The sequence below is a fragment of the Podarcis liolepis genome, assembly GCF_965112155.1.
Source record: "Podarcis liolepis genome assembly, chromosome: 6".
NCBI classification, from domain to species: domain Eukaryota; kingdom Metazoa; phylum Chordata; class Lepidosauria; order Squamata; family Lacertidae; genus Podarcis; species Podarcis liolepis.
In genome coordinates this window covers 33,845,547-33,862,909 of record NC_139559.1, presented here as the reverse complement: position 1 = coordinate 33,862,909, position 17,363 = coordinate 33,845,547, and the positions used below count along the sequence as shown (strand labels likewise).

Below are 17,363 nucleotides of genomic sequence, written 5' to 3'. Positions count from 1 at the left end.
CATTCTGTTAAAAAAAAAGAAAGTGTGCATGTCAACGCTCATTGGGATATAGTCAACTTTGTTTTTCTCACACGCTGAAATTAACGGCTTGAAGTTAGTCGTGGCCATTAATTTCAGTGGGACCACTTTGAATAGGAATAACATTCAGTTTCATTTGTCTCCTGTATCTGTTGACTACAAAACTCAAAGCAGGATAATTCTTTCTCATTATGTTATTAAATCCCGCAGACAGGAAGTACACAGTGACTGACCTGAAGGAGGGTCTGCTGTATGAATTCCGGGTGGCTGCCATTAATGCTGCAGGGGCAGGTGACGTTAGTGCCCCATCGGAAGCTGCTTTTGCTCGGGATCCCATGAGTAAGTGATTCAGTCTATCCTACTGGGCATGGCACAGGAAAACCAGAGGCGGGGAGGGTGGGGGGAGAGAGAGAAGTTGCACAAAATGTTTCGATGTGTTCATCCACTCAACAAATCGTTTGCCGAGTGCCATCATTCACATTTAAATTGGGATATGGGTTTCAGGCAGCGGTACTCAATTACCCCTCTCAGTAATGGAAAATGTCCCCTTTGCTTGAGAAAAGCCCAAATGACAGCAGTAATCACTAGCTCCACATTCACTAGGAAATGGCCATGAGTAAATGCATGGAGGGTGGACACAACAGGCCAAATAATGACATTTCTAGTTGTTATTCTATAAAAACTGTATGGGTTCCAATCAGGCATCGCCAGCAGGGTGAGGCAGTGATGTCACTATTGCTCCCTATGATGGGGCCAGGACAGCAACAATGCAGCCAAGACCTAGCATTTCTGCTGGTGCACTTGCCCCAATCTTGCCACCACCTTGCCCCTTCTCAAGATAAGCAGCAGTACCGCTGCAGGGAGAACAAGCCACTCTTGATGCCGGTATATAAATATATATTTGATACACAAATTCTACTGTCTGTTATAGAGTGCATGGTATAGAATTTCCAGTGAACTGGGTACAGGGTAGGGAATGATTGCCAGAGTTACCAGAAAGAGGGCTGGGGTTTGTCATGACATTATGCTTCTGCACTAACACATTACAAAAAGTAAGGGAGCAAAGATAAACCAAGGGAGGCAGAACTGAACAACAAGGACAAAATAAACTGATTGGAATTTTGAATCACCCCCTTTCCAGAACCACCAGGTGCAGTGAGAGATCTTAAAGTGATCAGTACTGACTACTGCAGCATCTCTTTGTCATGGACGAAGCCAGAAGCAGAGGAAGAAAGTCATGCCAAAGGCTACATTATAGAGATGCGGCACACTGACACTCTGAAGTGGACCCAGTGCAATTCCCTCCCAATCCCAATGACTACATACACAGTTAGAGGGCTAAAAGCCAGGGAGATGTACTTCCTACGAGTGAGAGCAGTCAATGATGGTGGTTTTGGCGAGCCCGTCGAACTGGACACTTGTGTCCAAGCTGTACCTCCCACAGGTGAGTCATAATGTCCAGCTTTTGCTTTGGTGATTGATGGTATACAGAGACTAAAATCTGTTGGACTTCCCCAAGGAGTAGAAGACTAGGGACAGGGAAAAGCAGTAGAGAATGAACCATAGGGAATAGATGGCAGATCTTGCATAGGAAGAGTTGCATAGTGAAATACTAGAGGGATGGCCAGGGAAGCAATAAAAGGCGATGAATGGAATTCAGAAACAAACAAAAATGAAAGGGTGAGGGGAGAGAAAAACATAATTGAATTGTGCTATTCACTGTTGTGATTGCTGGTTGTCTTGTGTTTGTAATCTCTCAGGGCGTATGTATTTGAGGAAATGACCCTAGCAGCAACTTGAGAGGGTATACAGTGGTACCTCAGTTTTCAAATGTCTCGGAAGTCGAACATTTCGCCTTCTGAATGCCAAAATCCTGGAAGTAACTGCTTTGGTTTTTGAACCATTATCGGAAGCCAAACATGCCACACGGCTTCTGTATTGAGTTTTCTAGATGGAAATGCTTCTGGAAATGCATGCTTCAGTTTTCAAACGTTTTGGGAGTCGAATGGTCTTCCGGAATGGATTATGTTCGAAAACCGAGGTACCACTGTACTATAAACAGAAACCAAAAGCTGTAATAGGGGTGGGGACATACTGAGGAACTGCTGAGATTATCAGAATGAAAACGAAGCCCAAAGAAAAAAGAAAGCTGAGTACCAGAATATGTTATTGCATCCAATCTGGTGTGGTGAGGACTGGGGAGTGACAGTTCATAGGGACATAGGAAGCTACTTTATACTGTCTCAGACCATGGATCTATCTAGCTCAGTATTGTCTCCACTGATTGGCAGTTTGGGACAGGTTGCTCTCCCAGTACTATCTGGAGATGCTGGGGACTGAACCTGGGACCTTCTGTATGCAAAGCAGAAGCTCTGCTCCTGAACTACAGCTCTTCCTGCATTTCATGAAAAGAGAAACTGAAGGAGACTACCTGAGAAAGCTTGGATTGAGCTTCATGCCTAAGGAGTCCATTGCAGATGGCTGAATCAAACTGTGGCGAAAAGACACAACCCTCCAATAATTGGCAGGCGCAAAAGTCCCATCTATTTAGTTGCAGTTCTTCTACAATAAATCATACCTTAAAAGTAACTCAAGAATCAGTTGTTAAATCACTTGTAGAAGCTGATCCTGCTGTCATAGAAACAAAATTCTCAGGTTGAGCAGGGCTTCTTGAAAGTACTTGCAGTGGATGGTGTTACTAGGCATTCAATATTTTTGCAAAGTGCCAAACATATTTCATAATCCAAGGTGAAGTCTTTAACTTATGTATTTTCCCCCATTTTAGTTCCTCCCAAACTCTTGGTAAAGGACACCACCAAAAGCTTCATGATTGTAAAAGCAGGGGATGCCATCCGTGTGCGCATTCCCTTTGAAGTAAGTATAGCCTTTCTGAGAAGTGCAGCATTCACAAAATTCATTCCCATGCTTTTTTTTTGGTCAAAAACCTAAGAGCACAAGATGCATTCTAGATTTTGCTAAACAAACATGGACCATTTTGTGTGTGTGTGTGTGTGTGACTTTACATTCATCTTTTCATAAATATATAGCTTACAGATTCATTCAAGGAGGGTAGTGTTCAAGTTGTAAGAAACAAGAGATACAGTTTAATATTGCATCTTTCTTTTTGATTTTGTGTGCCAGAAATATGTAATATAGCACTGTATAATATATTCTATGTCTATGTGTTGTCCACTGCTTTGAGATTCTTACTACTGGATGGACAGTAGCTTCATTATGAAATGATGAGTTTGTGCAGCCCTCAGATCTTTGTATGGCAAATAAAGTAGTCTCTGGAAATACAGAAGTTGTCCATCGCTGTCCTATGTACACAGTATTTGTTACTTAGTGCTTCTTCTTTTTTCAGCTGGAATACAGTTCCGACACTTTTCATCCCCCCCCCCCCAGCACTTCTTTTCTTTACGTACTTCTGAGAAGCCCAAAATGAACATTTCAAGTCAAAACAGAAGCTGAAAAATAGGGATAATGGCTCAGGCTGATTCTCATCTATGTCATGTTTGCATGTGTTTGTTCATAAATCTGTTTCCTCCCATTCTCCCATTGATTTTTTTTTTTTAAATCTACATGAAGATTCACATCTTAAATATATATTTAAAATTGTATATTTGAATGCATTTTCTCACACAATACACATTTCTAGATGTATTTTATCTCAAAATATCCATTTCAAATGGATTTTGATACATTTTTGAGCCAAAAAGTGCATTGCAAAATTCAGTTTAGCACAAAATCTGAAAAATAACTATGTTCTGACCTACACATTAGTCCAGGAGGTTTGTGTCTGGATAGTTTATACCAGAATTTGCAAAAACTGAATTCTTCCACAGCCCAGTTACAAAAGTTTTACTATCTCTTTTCTGTTCACCAGGCTTCCCCACCTCTTGAAGTGGTTTGGCTAAAGGATGGTCTTACTCTGCCCGCAAAAGCCACAATAGCTACTAGAGAAGGCCTGAGCCAACTCATCATCCCAGGAGCTGACTTTTCTGACAGTGGCCATTATAGCATCACCCTCCAAACTGAGCGTGGAAATAAAGAGACTTTCAGCTTCCTAGTCCAAGTTCTAGGTAAGGACCATGCAAGGCGTTTCCAAATGCGCAATCTGCATTCGAATTCCCTTTTTTGGAAAATTCGTTCAATACCATACTCTCTATAATCCTTCAGCTAGACAGGTGTCTATTGTCCATGAGGGGAGATACAGCCCATGGGGGCATTGAAAGGTCACAAGTCAGCATATTTAGCAATGCCAAAAAAGGACCATGGATCACATGTCATAGGAGTCCTTCATGGGCAACTGTCAGCAATGGAATAAGACACCAGCTGCAAGCATCACAGTCTGTCAGCCCCTCCATTTACAGTTTACAAAAAATGGCTGTACCAACTGTCAACGGGCATTTCTGTCTGGGAGACAAAGAGGGTGAAAGCTGGCTTCCTTCCACAAGCAAGCTCCAAGCTAGTGTTGCCTGGCTTTTATTCCTTTTAAATGAAATGCTGAGCCCTCCTTACCTCTGCAGCTTAGGGTGGGCAGCATATTAAGACTAACAATAGCATTGTGAAAACTTTGAGGTAATTATATGCCTCACTTTTAACAAGGCTGACCATTAACTAACTAACTAACAACAACAAGAAGATGATGACAGTAGCTGGTTGTAGCCAGTAGTTTAGGTCATCTGAAAGTAGTTTGTCAGCTAGACTACATAGGCAAACTGGCCTGGAAAAAACTAGGGTAGATTTGGACAGACTTCAGGATTGCGGGATCTCCTTTCGGGTTGTTGTTTTTTTACTAGAATCCAAACTAGAGCCTGGTGTAAAAGACTTGCAATACTTCAAGGAAAGAATTTTAAGCTCAGGAATTTGTTTTGAGCACCAGAACTAAATGGACTTCATAGGCCATCTATACAAAAACGAGCTCTTGGTTACCCATCTCAGTCCACTTTATCCATTTCAGCAGTGTAATTGCAGCAGATATCAAGCTTAAAATGAGGTTTGCAATACACATTTTTCTTCACTTAACTGTATCAGGGATGACCATCAGCACGAGTGACTAAATTCTATGGGCATGATTTCCTCTTTTCAATAATCTTGTACCTTATTATACCGCACCATCTTAAAATTCTGGCTCTGCCTTCTGATTTTATTTATTTTCACTTTGCAGATGTCCCAGAATCTCCTGGTCCTATACAGCTAATTGAGAAGGTCCCTGACACGGTGACTCTGATTTGGGAGCCCTCACCAACAGAGAAGAGAGAGGGCACCCTGAATTATATGGTCATGAGACGTGACTCCTACAAAGGATCTTGGCAACTGGTGTCTGACCTGATTTACACCAACAAGTGCACTGTCTCAAATTTTGTCCCAGGCCGGGAATACTACTTCAGAGTTCAGGCAAAGAATTGCATGGGAATCAGCGAGCCCTCTGAAACAGTGCAACCCTGGATCATTCACAGGGAAAAGGGTAAACAGGCTTTGAAAGCAAACCAGTACTTGTTGGTTCACTCTCTGTGTATTCACTGTATCATATAGATAAATAAAGTGATGCTTTGAAGCATTTGAAGCTTTTTCTAGAAAAAGAAGTGCCAGAACTCACCTTGTTTTCTTATAATGGCAATGGCACTCACCTGAGAGGTGCCAGAAATTGGTTCCAGTGAGTTCCCAATGAAAAAAAAGCCCTGCATTGAAGGCAGAAGCTCTCAGTTTCAATCTCTGACATATTAGGGCTGGTAAAGACTCTTGCCTGAAACTCTAGAACCCATTAGCCAGCATTTTTCACTCCAGATGTTTCAGACTCTCAGTCCCATCAGCCCCATCCAGCATGTCCACTGGCCAGGAATAATGGCAGTTGTAGACCACAATACCTAGAGGGCACCTAGTTGGCTATTCCTGCCCTAGAGAGCTACTGCATGGCAATGGAGACAATATGGAACTAGATGGACAATGACCTGTCTCAGTATACACTAAAGCCAAATGGAAAGGTGCAGACCTGAACTGTAGGCACGGTCAAATAATGGCATTTCCATGTGTCTGAGGTCATTTGGGAAAGTTTCTGGTCATTGTGTTCTGCGTACCATGCAGAAAGTGTCAACAAACTTGTTGGCTTTTTATTGGTAGAACCTCAGAACTTTGCCAAAGAAACTACTGCATCCTCCCCGTTTTTAGCCAATATTGCCAGTTTCATATGAGACATGAATGTTAAGTATACTGTGTGATGGTCATTCTCTTAACTCAGCATTTTGTGCATCTTACAGGTAAATTTGCAGTCAGAAGCCCAAAATACAAGGGGATCAACCAATGTCAGCCTCCAAGATTCCTTGTCCCATTGAGACCTCATGTGGTAACTCTAGGATTTGACTGTCACATGAGTTGTGCTGTGACTGGATATCCAGTCCCTCAAGTAATGTGGTATAAAGATGGCAAGAATATCTCTCAGGATCCTACCTTCTTCAGCAAAAATGACTTTGGGGTCTGCTCTCTTGTGATCCTAGGAGTCACAGCATCAGATGGAGGCCAGTACAAGGTGGTGGCCATCAATGAACTAGGCCAAGCAGTCAGCAAAGCTGAAGTCACCATAAAAGGTAAGGACTAAAGAGTGGGTGGGGTGTGGCATGCTTAGCCCATATCCCAGTCACTCGGTATACCTCTATGAAGCAAATAAGCATTTAATGTCTGGCCTTGGGGCATTTTGCCACCCTATATATTGGTACTGTATATTATTGGTCCAAACTAGAGCCCTTCCCTGATTTCAGCTATTAATTCTATGGTGGCAATACTTTTTAAGGTGTGGACAGGGTGTTTAAAAGCACCCTGGCAAATCCTGACCCAACAACAGGAAACTATCCAGCTTCAGCAATTAGTTTTGTTCAATTGCTGTTCTGTCTCTGCTTGGTTGATTGCCTCACAGTGAAACTTCCCATGAGACAAAAGGTCCTTTGATGAGAGCCTGTGACCTTCCCTCATCATGAGTCTTTCTGAGAATTGTGCCACAGTCCTGCAGAAATTAGATTTCACCCAATAATAGCAGAAGACGGGGAGTGGATGACAGCTGGGACGAGAACATAAGTAGGAAATTGGAAGATTTTTCAAACCAAGACATGAAGGTCACAATGGGCACCATTCCAATGAAGCCATTGTGTGAGCAGAACAACCTCCACCTAGGCAACAGCACTTCCCCTCCCTCTCCTCCCCCATATGCCCCAATTACCCCGTAAATCTGCTCAGGCTCAGGCTACCCCAACTCTCCAAAGCATTTAAGGTGAGGTTGCATTCAGGAAAGGAAAGTGACTTCATTGGATTCAATGCAATGTTTTCTTTCTTCATTCTGTGCCTTCATAGTTCCTTTTGACTTCCCCCAATAATGCAGACTGTTCTATTGGTTGCTTACAGCTGCAAAATACAAGATAAAGTTCCTGCACCTGCAAGTCAATAATACATGGAATAGTCTTCGTATACTTGTCCCCCACCCCAACCCCATACATACCAAACATATTTGCTTGTGTATGTGTCCTAATTCCTAGGATGATCAGTGTACATGTCTTATGTTAAGGCAATTTATAGGCTACATCCTATTTTTTAAAAAATAAATCAGTGGACTTTAACTAATCTATGCAATTCCTTTCTGTGCACTTTCCACTTTTAATCATATAAAATCTAGAAATGTCAAGTGATGTGTCTCTTTCTCTCTCCTCTTTTTTCCTGTGGAAGAACCTGCTTTTTAGAATGGTCTGCATGGAACCAGCTTTGCACCGTCTGTGGCGTGACAACGTTTTCCTGTAAAACAGACACCATTACTGAAAAATACATATTTACTGTTCTGTTAAGCAGCCTGAAGATTCTATCTGGTGAGGCAAGTGAGGTCAAAACAGCAACTGTTCTTTTCTTTACAGTTTTCCGTAACAGGAAAGCCCTTTGAAAACACGTATGCAATTCTGTCCAATGGTCCTTCAAAGAGCAGAATCCCAGTATACTTATCTGAGACTTTAATGGAAATATGATAACTTTAATGGAAGTAAAGTTGTTGTGATCCACCACAGTCATCATCCTCACAACGAATTTATTGGTCTTTAAGGTACCACAGGACTTTCTGTTTTGTTTCTGCTGCATCTGGCTAACATGGCTACCCCTCTGAACCTCATGACAAGGAAAGATAGTCCTGAAGTAATGATGGATTTTATATTCATATCCACTGGGCTGTAGCTGAGATTGTTTATTTGTAGGATAAAGATATTGTGAGAGAAAATACTTGGAACCAGCCCCTTGGCAAATGAATTTCAAATAGCTTGGCTGTGCCCGCAGTGGCTGTATTAGAACATGAGCTTTATTAATGTATTGGGAGTAGAAGAGTTTATAACTAGTTGGGATCCTTCTGTCAAGAACACCAAATTTTATGTATGAGATGTCTTACTAATTTCAAGCATCATTTGGGTTTTAACCAACTATAATTTTAGAAAGCTTAACAAAGAATTGAAGTGGGACAATGCCACCTATTCAGTATTCATAGGATTGAAGATGGAAGCTTGAACAAGATTAGTTTAACCTTGAAACAGAAAAGTTTGTTTTAAGATAAGTTTTTTTCCTGGGCCTACAGCAATTGCCTCATCAACAAGAATCAAAGCAAGACTATACTTTTGTGTTTGCTCAACACTGAGTTTCAGCCTCATACTTTTCAAAATGTCTCAATGAAATGAGGCCTCTGCCAAAGATATCTGCCCTCTGTGTTTTTCACTTACGCTGTGAAAAATAGCTTGCTATTATTATTTTTTAAAAAGTATTCAGTTAACAGTTTCCTAATCAAGAACAGCAAAAGATGTTTAGTAAGGCAATATAAGGAAAGTCCAGAAAAAGTCAAATGCAAATATAAGTCAAATGCAAGTTCAGTAGCAGATGGACTCTTTAGCAAAAGTATTGTAGTGACAGATTTAACTGACATGTCACAAGACATCTCTAGGGAATAATATCCAAATCTTTGTCTGCACTCAGAATTAACCAAGGACATATCTGTTGCTGAATTTCTCCAAGACAGAATTTCCATTATTTTAGTGGATTTTCTATGAGATGTCAGAACCACCAAAGTCTAGTGAAAGCACACTGAATGATTGATGTTCGAAAAGCAGATATGAAGTGATTAATATACACAGGTATCACATTGGATCCTTAATGCTAATTGTATTGCTAAGTGATAATATTGGATCGCCTGGGTGGGGGCAGGGAGAAGGTGGGGGGGGCTATTGTGGCCTTAGACTATTGCCGTCTTGTGCACAAGAGTCTGTGTGCAAGGTTTTCATTTGTTTCAGCATTTTCCCTACCAAGGAACTGCACTTTATGGGCCAAAGGCAAGTGAAAACTTAATATTGAACCTGAATAAACACGACTTAAATAAACAACCAGCATCGTCAGGAACTCAAACGGCTGGATCATCTTTTTTAGCCCTGTACTGAATACTTGGACTGGCAGCAGCCCTCACGGAGGGAGGGATCTTTCCCAACACAACTACCTAAAACCCTTTAACTGGAGATCTCAAGGAGTGAACTTGGGACCCTATAAACCACTGAGCTATGGTCCTTCTTGAATAATAGTTACCATATTGACGCAAATATAGGCTGCACACATATTTCATACAAGCCAGGTTTTGGGGGCGGGGGGAGGGAGCAGTGTGGGCTATATATGGGTCAATATGGTATTGAACAAAGCCTGCGTGTTTCAGTGCTGCTTCTCTGCCCATTATGCCCATTCAGGGTATTAGTACATTAGTTTATCAACTCATCGTTGTTGTATCTCAGCACTTGAGTTTCACTAACAGAACAAAAACATGCAGACTCCCAAGTGTTTTTTTAGAAAAGGTAGGACTGATTATAAATCTTCCTGCTTCAAAACGTAACCCAGGCTGTGTTATTATTTTGATTCCTTACACCATAAGGGTCTCAAGGTGTCACATCAGTACAACAGAAGTATGCAAAATACATACGGTAAATTCAAACTGACTAAAAGGCAGTCACGTATCTGAAAAGTTAAAACATCCACCCTTTGGCATCCCTAGCAGAGATGTAACCAGGAAGGAAAAGAATCCAAATTTCCCCACTAGGGGGACTCATTCTAAGTGCAGTAATACTGGCCATATGCAGCAGCCAGAAACTGGCGTTTCTGATGTTAGTTGTTTTCTCTACTGAAAAAATGAGTAAGTCATGACAGTGGTTTGCTTCTCCTGTTCATTTTTTTTTTTAGTGGGAACGGAAAGCCTGTTCCTGGATGCATAAACAGATGAAAAACTTCAGCTAAGGCATTTATTTATTTTTTTAAAAAATCAGATGTGCACTGTAACCAACTTTAGATGGTCATAATAAAGTTTTTGTAAGACTAGAATCAACATGAAATGTCAAAACTGACTTCAATAAACTTGGTGTGGGGAAGAAAAAGTATATGGTTGAGATCATAAGCAAATGTCTTTTCTCGTTGAGGCTTTCTTGTCTTTAAATTATTAACCAGTGGATGTGAATGAGAAAAATGCAAGGACGCTGGTGAGGGAGTTAGCAAAAACAGGAAGGGATGAACTCAGACTACATCTGCACATCTACTACATTAAAGCCTGTGGCTTTTCATGTTTAGTGTTTCTACAACATAACACAGGCACACACGTGTAGAAGTCATTTCCACCCATTTTGTTTAATAAAAATACCACAATCATGCTTCTGGAGCAGCTGCAGGTGTTCTTTTTGTTGTGATAGTATTGGTGAGCATGCTATCAGAAATTAATACCCCTTAACAAGCAAATTTGCATTATATCATGTCTGTCTCGGTGGGCTTGGTGTAGCAGAAGTACATGCAAATTGGTTGCATTGCTGGCAGCAGTATCCACACAGTTCCACAGGGAGCAGTCATTTTTTGCTAAAAGTGTGATGGCTATGTACTAGAACTACTGTCTTTCTCACAGATGAAAAATTAAAATTCCTTAGCCGTTGATTATACGCTGGCTAACTTGTTGCCTGTTGTTTGCATGTCAATTCATTTAATTAAATGACAATTTACCCATTTTAACTTGACCAGCAGTGAGCCACAGCAATAAAAATCAACCAAATGTGTTTGTGCTTATTACTTACCCTGCTCTGACAGAACTTGGTCCTTCTCATCTTTCAAGGAGGAAGGGGAAAGCTCCCTTTTTATCACTCATCCAGACTGGCCAGTGCAGTAGCGGTAAATTCTAAAGTACAGGAGCTGCTCCCATAGCCAAAAAGGGAGTCCAAAAATGCAGACAGCTTTGAGGATTCCACAGAGAGAGTGGAGGGGGAGTATATAGCATAATACCCAATTTAAAAGGTTCAGTAAATCTATAACCCTGTGCAAAGTTTCCCAAGAGAGTAAGCTCCGTTAAACTCAGTGGTGCTTACTTCTGACTGCATAGGCTCAATTTGCAAAATACACTGAATATATCCAGCCAATTAAACTGCAACTTTTAACATTTAGTTAGAAAGGCAAATAGTTTTGTAAAAATAGCCTTGCTGGAGTGAAGTAGGAACCCTGACTAAGAAATGCATGTATTTTATGCATTCCCCCTTATGCATTCAGTTGGGTTTCACCACAGATTCCCAATAACTGAGCCTTTAGGAGGCAAAGACAGGTTTGCCACCATGGAATATGCAAAATGGTCCTTTACGCCAGCTTCAGTCTATGTAAGCTGGATCAAATGTAACATTTGCTATGTTGTACAAAATTTTCAGTAAATGATCTTAATATTCCCATTTGCAAATCTGTAAAGTTATGGTTTAAAGAGAGAACATACCTGCTCCAGGTCTATGTCAGGTCATTTCCCTTTATACTGGAGAACCTCCACACAACCATATGGCCATTTCAGCTCTTAAAAGCCATGAAAGGTAGCAGCTGCTTTGGTCTGGGGTTGCCTGCATAGTCAAGTAGTCCAAAAGTCTTAATAGTCCAGAAGTCTTAATTCAGGATATACTACTAGATCTCCTGCAAGCAAGTCATGCAGTCAGCTTGCTTTCTGTTCTATTTTTACTCTCTCGTTTGTATAACATGAAACCAGTGCACTAATTTCTCATCTCTGTGATGTTGAAGGGCAAGTGAAGACTGCCAGGAAATGATGTGCTAAACCCAGTGTTTGGACTATGGCAGCTATCCCCATCCTGGTGCCCTCCAGATTGTGGACTACTACAAGACCCATCACCCTTGATCATTAGCCATGCTGCCCAATGCGGGTGGGAACCATAGTACAAAACACCTAAAAGGCACCAGGTTGTAAAAGGCTGGACTTGGGGTTAGTGCTTTTATTTGAGAAAAGAGGGGATTTTCAAGGGATAGAACTAGGCAGTTGCTAGCTGGTTATCCAGCACAGCCACCTTGGACTGCAGAATTTCCTCATCCTTCCTAATTAATTCTCCACCCAAGATGCCTCTATGAGTCCTCTTGTTTCTTCCATCCATGCAACACTGCAAGACAAAAGCCTGCTTCAGGAGCAACTCCCTTCTGACACCACTTTCCTTCCCATCTTTGATCTCATCAGCCAAAATGCTCTGCTTGATGGATACAGAACACTGCCCTTTCATCTGGCCATTCTCAAGCACTTTGCAAACAGCTAATTAAAGTTCTAATGCCAATCCTATAAAATCGGCAAGAGGTTGTGTCACAAGGCAGCCACGTGAGTTCTGTTTCACCCTGAATCAGGACATGCTCAGCCAGGCAAGAGGAAGCCAGCCACAAGGAGAGAAGCAACAGAACTCTTCCCTACAAACACTTTGGTTGGGCGGAGAGGAAAACAATCGTTGCAGCAGTTCTCAGAACAATTCTCGCGCTCAGCTTCCACCCTAAACGGTTGGGTCTCTGAGGCTAGTTACAGAAAGCAGGTGAACACATTCTGGGAATTTCCCCAGTTCCTTTTGAAAAGGAGCACATCCCAAAATTGAGACCAATGTGTTATTCCTATGGGAGAGGGGAAAATATTGCTCTTGGCATTCATGCCAACATTCCAGCTCAGAAGCTGGGCGTTGGCTCTCATTATTGCAAACCCAGCCTTGTTTCTCTGCCCCTCCCCACACCTTTCAGCCTGTCACTACCTTGACTTGGGAGACTAGTGTGGAGAAAAGCCTGGGAATAAAGCACCTTCTTCTTCATAATCTTATTCAAAAAAATAAAATTAAAAAATACTATGTAACTTCTCCATTTTTTATCTGCCACATTCAAATATTCTTCATGCTCCCAGACAGAACACTCCCCTTTCTATCTACCAGGAGTAGATTGGAAACCTCTCCCAGTTCTGACCTTTTGCTTACAACATCTTGGATTGTTGAAAGGAGCCGGTAGCCTTCTGCTCACGTACTGACCTGCCATGGGGCTGGGGTCAAAACTCTTCCTCTAGAAGTGTGCCCAGCCCCAAGTGGCCATGCCTGATTGGAGGATCCAGCTCCCCTGTTTCCACCAATGTGAGACTCAAGATGCCGCTTTAGAATACTAAGGACCAAAGCTATACATGAAGGGTCCACCCTGCCTGCCTGCTTGTTTATTGTTCAAATATTTTCAACACTCAGTGATATTATATGCCATAACAATATATGGTGTGATATATTATCAAGTTAGCATAATGTTAAAGTCTGATAGTCTTCCTGCAAGATATGAGTGGTGATTATATAAAAGCATGGGGTGGGGCATCTCATGCATTCCTTGCTGCAATGGGAGTTACCTCGTTTTGTTGCTTCCTACGGGGAACATTTGCAGATGCTGCTCTAAACCAAGGAGCTTAGGCTGGTATAATGTCTTCCTGGCATCTTCTTAAAATATTTGCTGACATCAGAAAACACTCTTCAGAACCTCTGGCTTTTACTTATGCCTTGTTATAGAGAAATGTGTGCCGTGCTCAATCGCAGGTTGTCTCAAAGCTCCCCCAAGGTCATTCTTCTCCTGGTGCTCTTGGTCATTAGTTCCCGAGAAAGGGTATTGCAAATAAGGTGATACATTCCAGACATGGTGTAATATCTTGCAGCACCAGCTTAAAAAGAAACATCACTGTCAGTAACAAGAGTACCAGGATTGGTACCTTAATCAAGAGCAAAAGCCAGTCCAGCTCCTTATCCTTTCTTTAGCCCCGTATGTGTGGCTCTTGGTTTCCTACTTTAAAATGACACATTTTTGGTGGGGAAGCCTAACTTGCCCAACTTCAAGTCATTTCACAGTTCTAGTTTGGAATAAGCATTGTGTATACAATTTAGGCAAGATGATTGTGCTGTCCCCTACTTGGGTAGGTCATGTAAACAACCATCACAACCACCAGAACACTGATACTGCTCTGCGTAATAATTAATATTGGTTTGTTGTCTTCCATAAGCTAGGAGAAAGGGGTATACATTTTTGAATTTACAGATTTTTTAGGAATTAAATACATCCTACAACTGAGTCCTCAAAGTTGTGCAGGTTTTGGACAATAAAGATAGGGCCCAAATGTTGTCAGCTCCAAGGTATCATCTGTCTTGCACAGTAGTATGAAGTCAGCGTGCCACAAAAACTGTGAGCTGGTGTGGAACCAACTTGAACCGAAGCAGCACGGCCTCATCTGGACTGTGCAATTAAAGCAGTATCATACCGCTTTAAATAGCCATGATTTCCACCAAACAAATCTTGGAAACCATAGTTTACTAATGGGGTTGAGAGTTGTTAGGAAGCCCCCTGTTCCTCTTACAGAGCCACAATTCCCAGAGTTCCCTGGGAAGAGGGATTGGCTGTTAACCACTCTGACAACTAAAGCTCTGTGAGGTGGATAGGGGTCTCCTAACAACTCTTAGTACCCTTCACAAACTATAGACTGTTCAAAGTGGTGTGATACTGCTTTAAATGTATGGTGCAGATGGGGCCCATATTGGCCTTCTACCAAAATCCTATTTCCTTGCTCTCTCTGCTCCTACCAAGCTCATGACAAATTGGGTGGATGTCACAGCCACGCCTAAGTCTGACGAAAGTTTTCCTCTCGTGTTGCTTAGTGTGGCATTGAGTGGCTTTCGCAGTCATTGACTGCCTGTACGGCAAAGAGAACAAAGCCATTAGCAAAGCCTAATTTACAGGCAGCTGAGATCAGAACATGGACGGGGCAGAATATAACATGCAAGCGCAGATGTGGCAATTCCCGAGGAGCTGCTTTCACATGACTTGTCTAATAATACCTGAAAGCCACAGAGATTTCCCAGGAGGACTGTATTGCTCAATTGCAGCAAGCAGAGGACAAGCTGCCTTTGATTTGAGAAGAGAATGCTGTGGGCAAGGAAGTGAGGAGATTCCCCATAAATGTAACATAAAAGAATCAAATAACAGACCTGAACGCCTTGGTTCCAGTGGAATAAAGGAGGTGACTGAGCAAGGCCTTAGATTCCCTGGGGAATGTATCAAGTAGTCTCACTGCAAGAATTCCAGCGTAGGGTATCTTTCATGGCAATGACTGCTGCTCACATTGTTGCAAGATTATGCAAGGCACAACCAGACATGCAGGCACTTGCTTCGCAGCAAGCAGAGAAACTGGGTTATAACCAAACGAGAAAACAGTAACATAGGGTTGTAGTCTACTAACTTTTACTTAGAGTAAAAAGGTAAAGGTACCCCTGCCCGTACGGGCCAGTCTTGCCAGACTCTAGGGTTGTGCGCTCATCTCACTCTGTAGGCCGGGAGCCAGCGCTGTCCGCAGACACTTCTGGGGTCAGGTGGCCAGCGTGACAAGCTGCATCTGGCGAGCCAGCGCAGCACACGGAACGTCATTTACCTTCCCGCTGGTAAGCGGTCCCTATTTATCTACTTGCACCCGGGGGTGCTTTCAAACTGCTAGGTTGGCAGGCGCTGGGACCAAGCGACGGGAGCACACCCCGCCGCGGGGATTCAAACCGCCGACCATGCGATCGGCAGGTCCTAGGCGCTGAGGTTTTACCCACAGCGCCACCCGCGTCCCTTTTACTTAGAGTAGACACATTGAAATGATTAACTTAGGTCCATTCATTTCAATGGGTCTCCTCTGAATAAAGCTTACCTCAATACAATTCATAATATTGTGGTTCATAGCTATTATCAAGGGGGAAATGTGGCTCTAGAATGTCAATACTATAACTTTCAGGCACCCCTAGGTGTGGATCAAACACTTCCAGAATCAATGACAAGAGATTATTATGAATGTCATTAGTTAAATAAGCCTCTCAGCTAGAATGTTTTCTTATAAACATTTAAGAGGAGGGTTTTGAGTTCCCAAACATCACCTGGTATTATCATGTACTAGTGAAATTGGCTTTTCTTTATGATTGGCATAAAGCTGACCAAACAGTAGAAGAAGAACAAGAATATATTGGTAAGGTATTGTTTGGCCTCCTACAGAGCGAGATTTAAACATTCGTTTGTCAAATAAATATCTATTATTGTTATCACTGGAAAATTTCACAAATCACTCTGATTTCTAATGACTTTAAAAATAAGGGTGATAGCTTACTGACAATATTATACAAGGAGTTACTGAAAGTCTCAGGTAAGTTTACAGGAAAATGTTTTTTGTTGATCAACTTCTGGAATAATATCCTGATACTATGAACCATGTTGTTTTCTGTGTTGCTGTTGCTGTACCTTTTCTCATTTATATTTTAAGTATTAATTGTATTAAGTGAATATAGATTATTGTTATTTCTTTTCTGTTCATGTTACATTACCTTTATTCTGTATAGCAGATCTATCGGTCTGTTCACCTATCCATCCATTTCCCCCCAGATTATTCCCAAATTCAGCATATTTGGATAGCTGAAGAAGAAAATCTGTGTAGTTCCCCCTGTTCCTCAGAAAGAACCTCATAAATTCTCCAGAGAATTCAAAATTTCATCAAAATGAACTGAAACTTGTGCAAAATCCCATTAATTGCAATAGGGGGCATGCATAAGAGATGTTTCCTGTAAATTGGTCCTTTAGGTCAAAATTATTGTCTCCTAATGTGCCTTCCTTAAACGGACATTCTCTCCCTACATTACACTTGTCTGATGGCACAGTGCCATATGCCCACCATTTCTTGCTTGGGGACATTGGACTACCCCATTCACCAAAATGGCAACCACATTCTGCACTAGCTGCAGTTTCTGGAGCATTTTCAAGAGAAGCCTCACACAGAGCACACTGCAGCTGTCCAGATGGGAGGTCACTAGACTACTGAGGACTACTGAGGCCAGGCAATTCTGACCCAGGAATGGTAGCAGCTGGTGAAGCAGTCTAAGCTGAGCATAAGCCACGGAGGCCATTTCTGACTGCAATTTCTGATTCGAATCTGGGAGTACTCCCAGATGTCAACCTTTTCATTCAGGGACAGTGGAACCCCTCCCAGAGAAGGT

At 41.9% G+C, this 17,363-nt stretch overlaps 1 protein-coding gene and 1 long non-coding RNA gene across 16 annotated transcripts in view; one reads left to right on the top strand and one right to left on the bottom strand.

The window, feature by feature from the left end:
- The window catches only part of IGFN1 (immunoglobulin like and fibronectin type III domain containing 1), a 46,267-nt gene extending 35,165 nt beyond the window's left edge, over positions 1-11,102 (top strand). For all 15 annotated transcript variants that reach the window (XM_083508502.1, XM_083508501.1, XM_083508495.1 and 12 more), the window contains 7 exons: positions 229-357; positions 1,160-1,462; positions 2,804-2,892; positions 3,905-4,100; positions 5,189-5,488; positions 6,279-6,605; positions 7,732-11,102. In XM_083508502.1, the coding sequence (XP_083364628.1) occupies positions 229-357; positions 1,160-1,462; positions 2,804-2,892; positions 3,905-4,100; positions 5,189-5,488; positions 6,279-6,605; positions 7,732-7,745 (1,358 nt within the window). In that variant the 3' untranslated portion in view covers positions 7,746-11,102. The remainder of the gene's footprint in view (positions 1-228; positions 358-1,159; positions 1,463-2,803; positions 2,893-3,904; positions 4,101-5,188; positions 5,489-6,278; positions 6,606-7,731) is intronic.
- LOC310709259 lies at positions 309-15,455 on the bottom strand. The gene is made up of 3 exons (XR_014527430.1): positions 15,333-15,455; positions 11,801-11,918; positions 309-376 (listed from the first exon to the last, which is right to left on the bottom strand). It is a non-coding gene; the product is annotated as an uncharacterized lncRNA (long non-coding RNA).
- Positions 15,456-17,363: the final 1,908 nt, after the last annotated feature.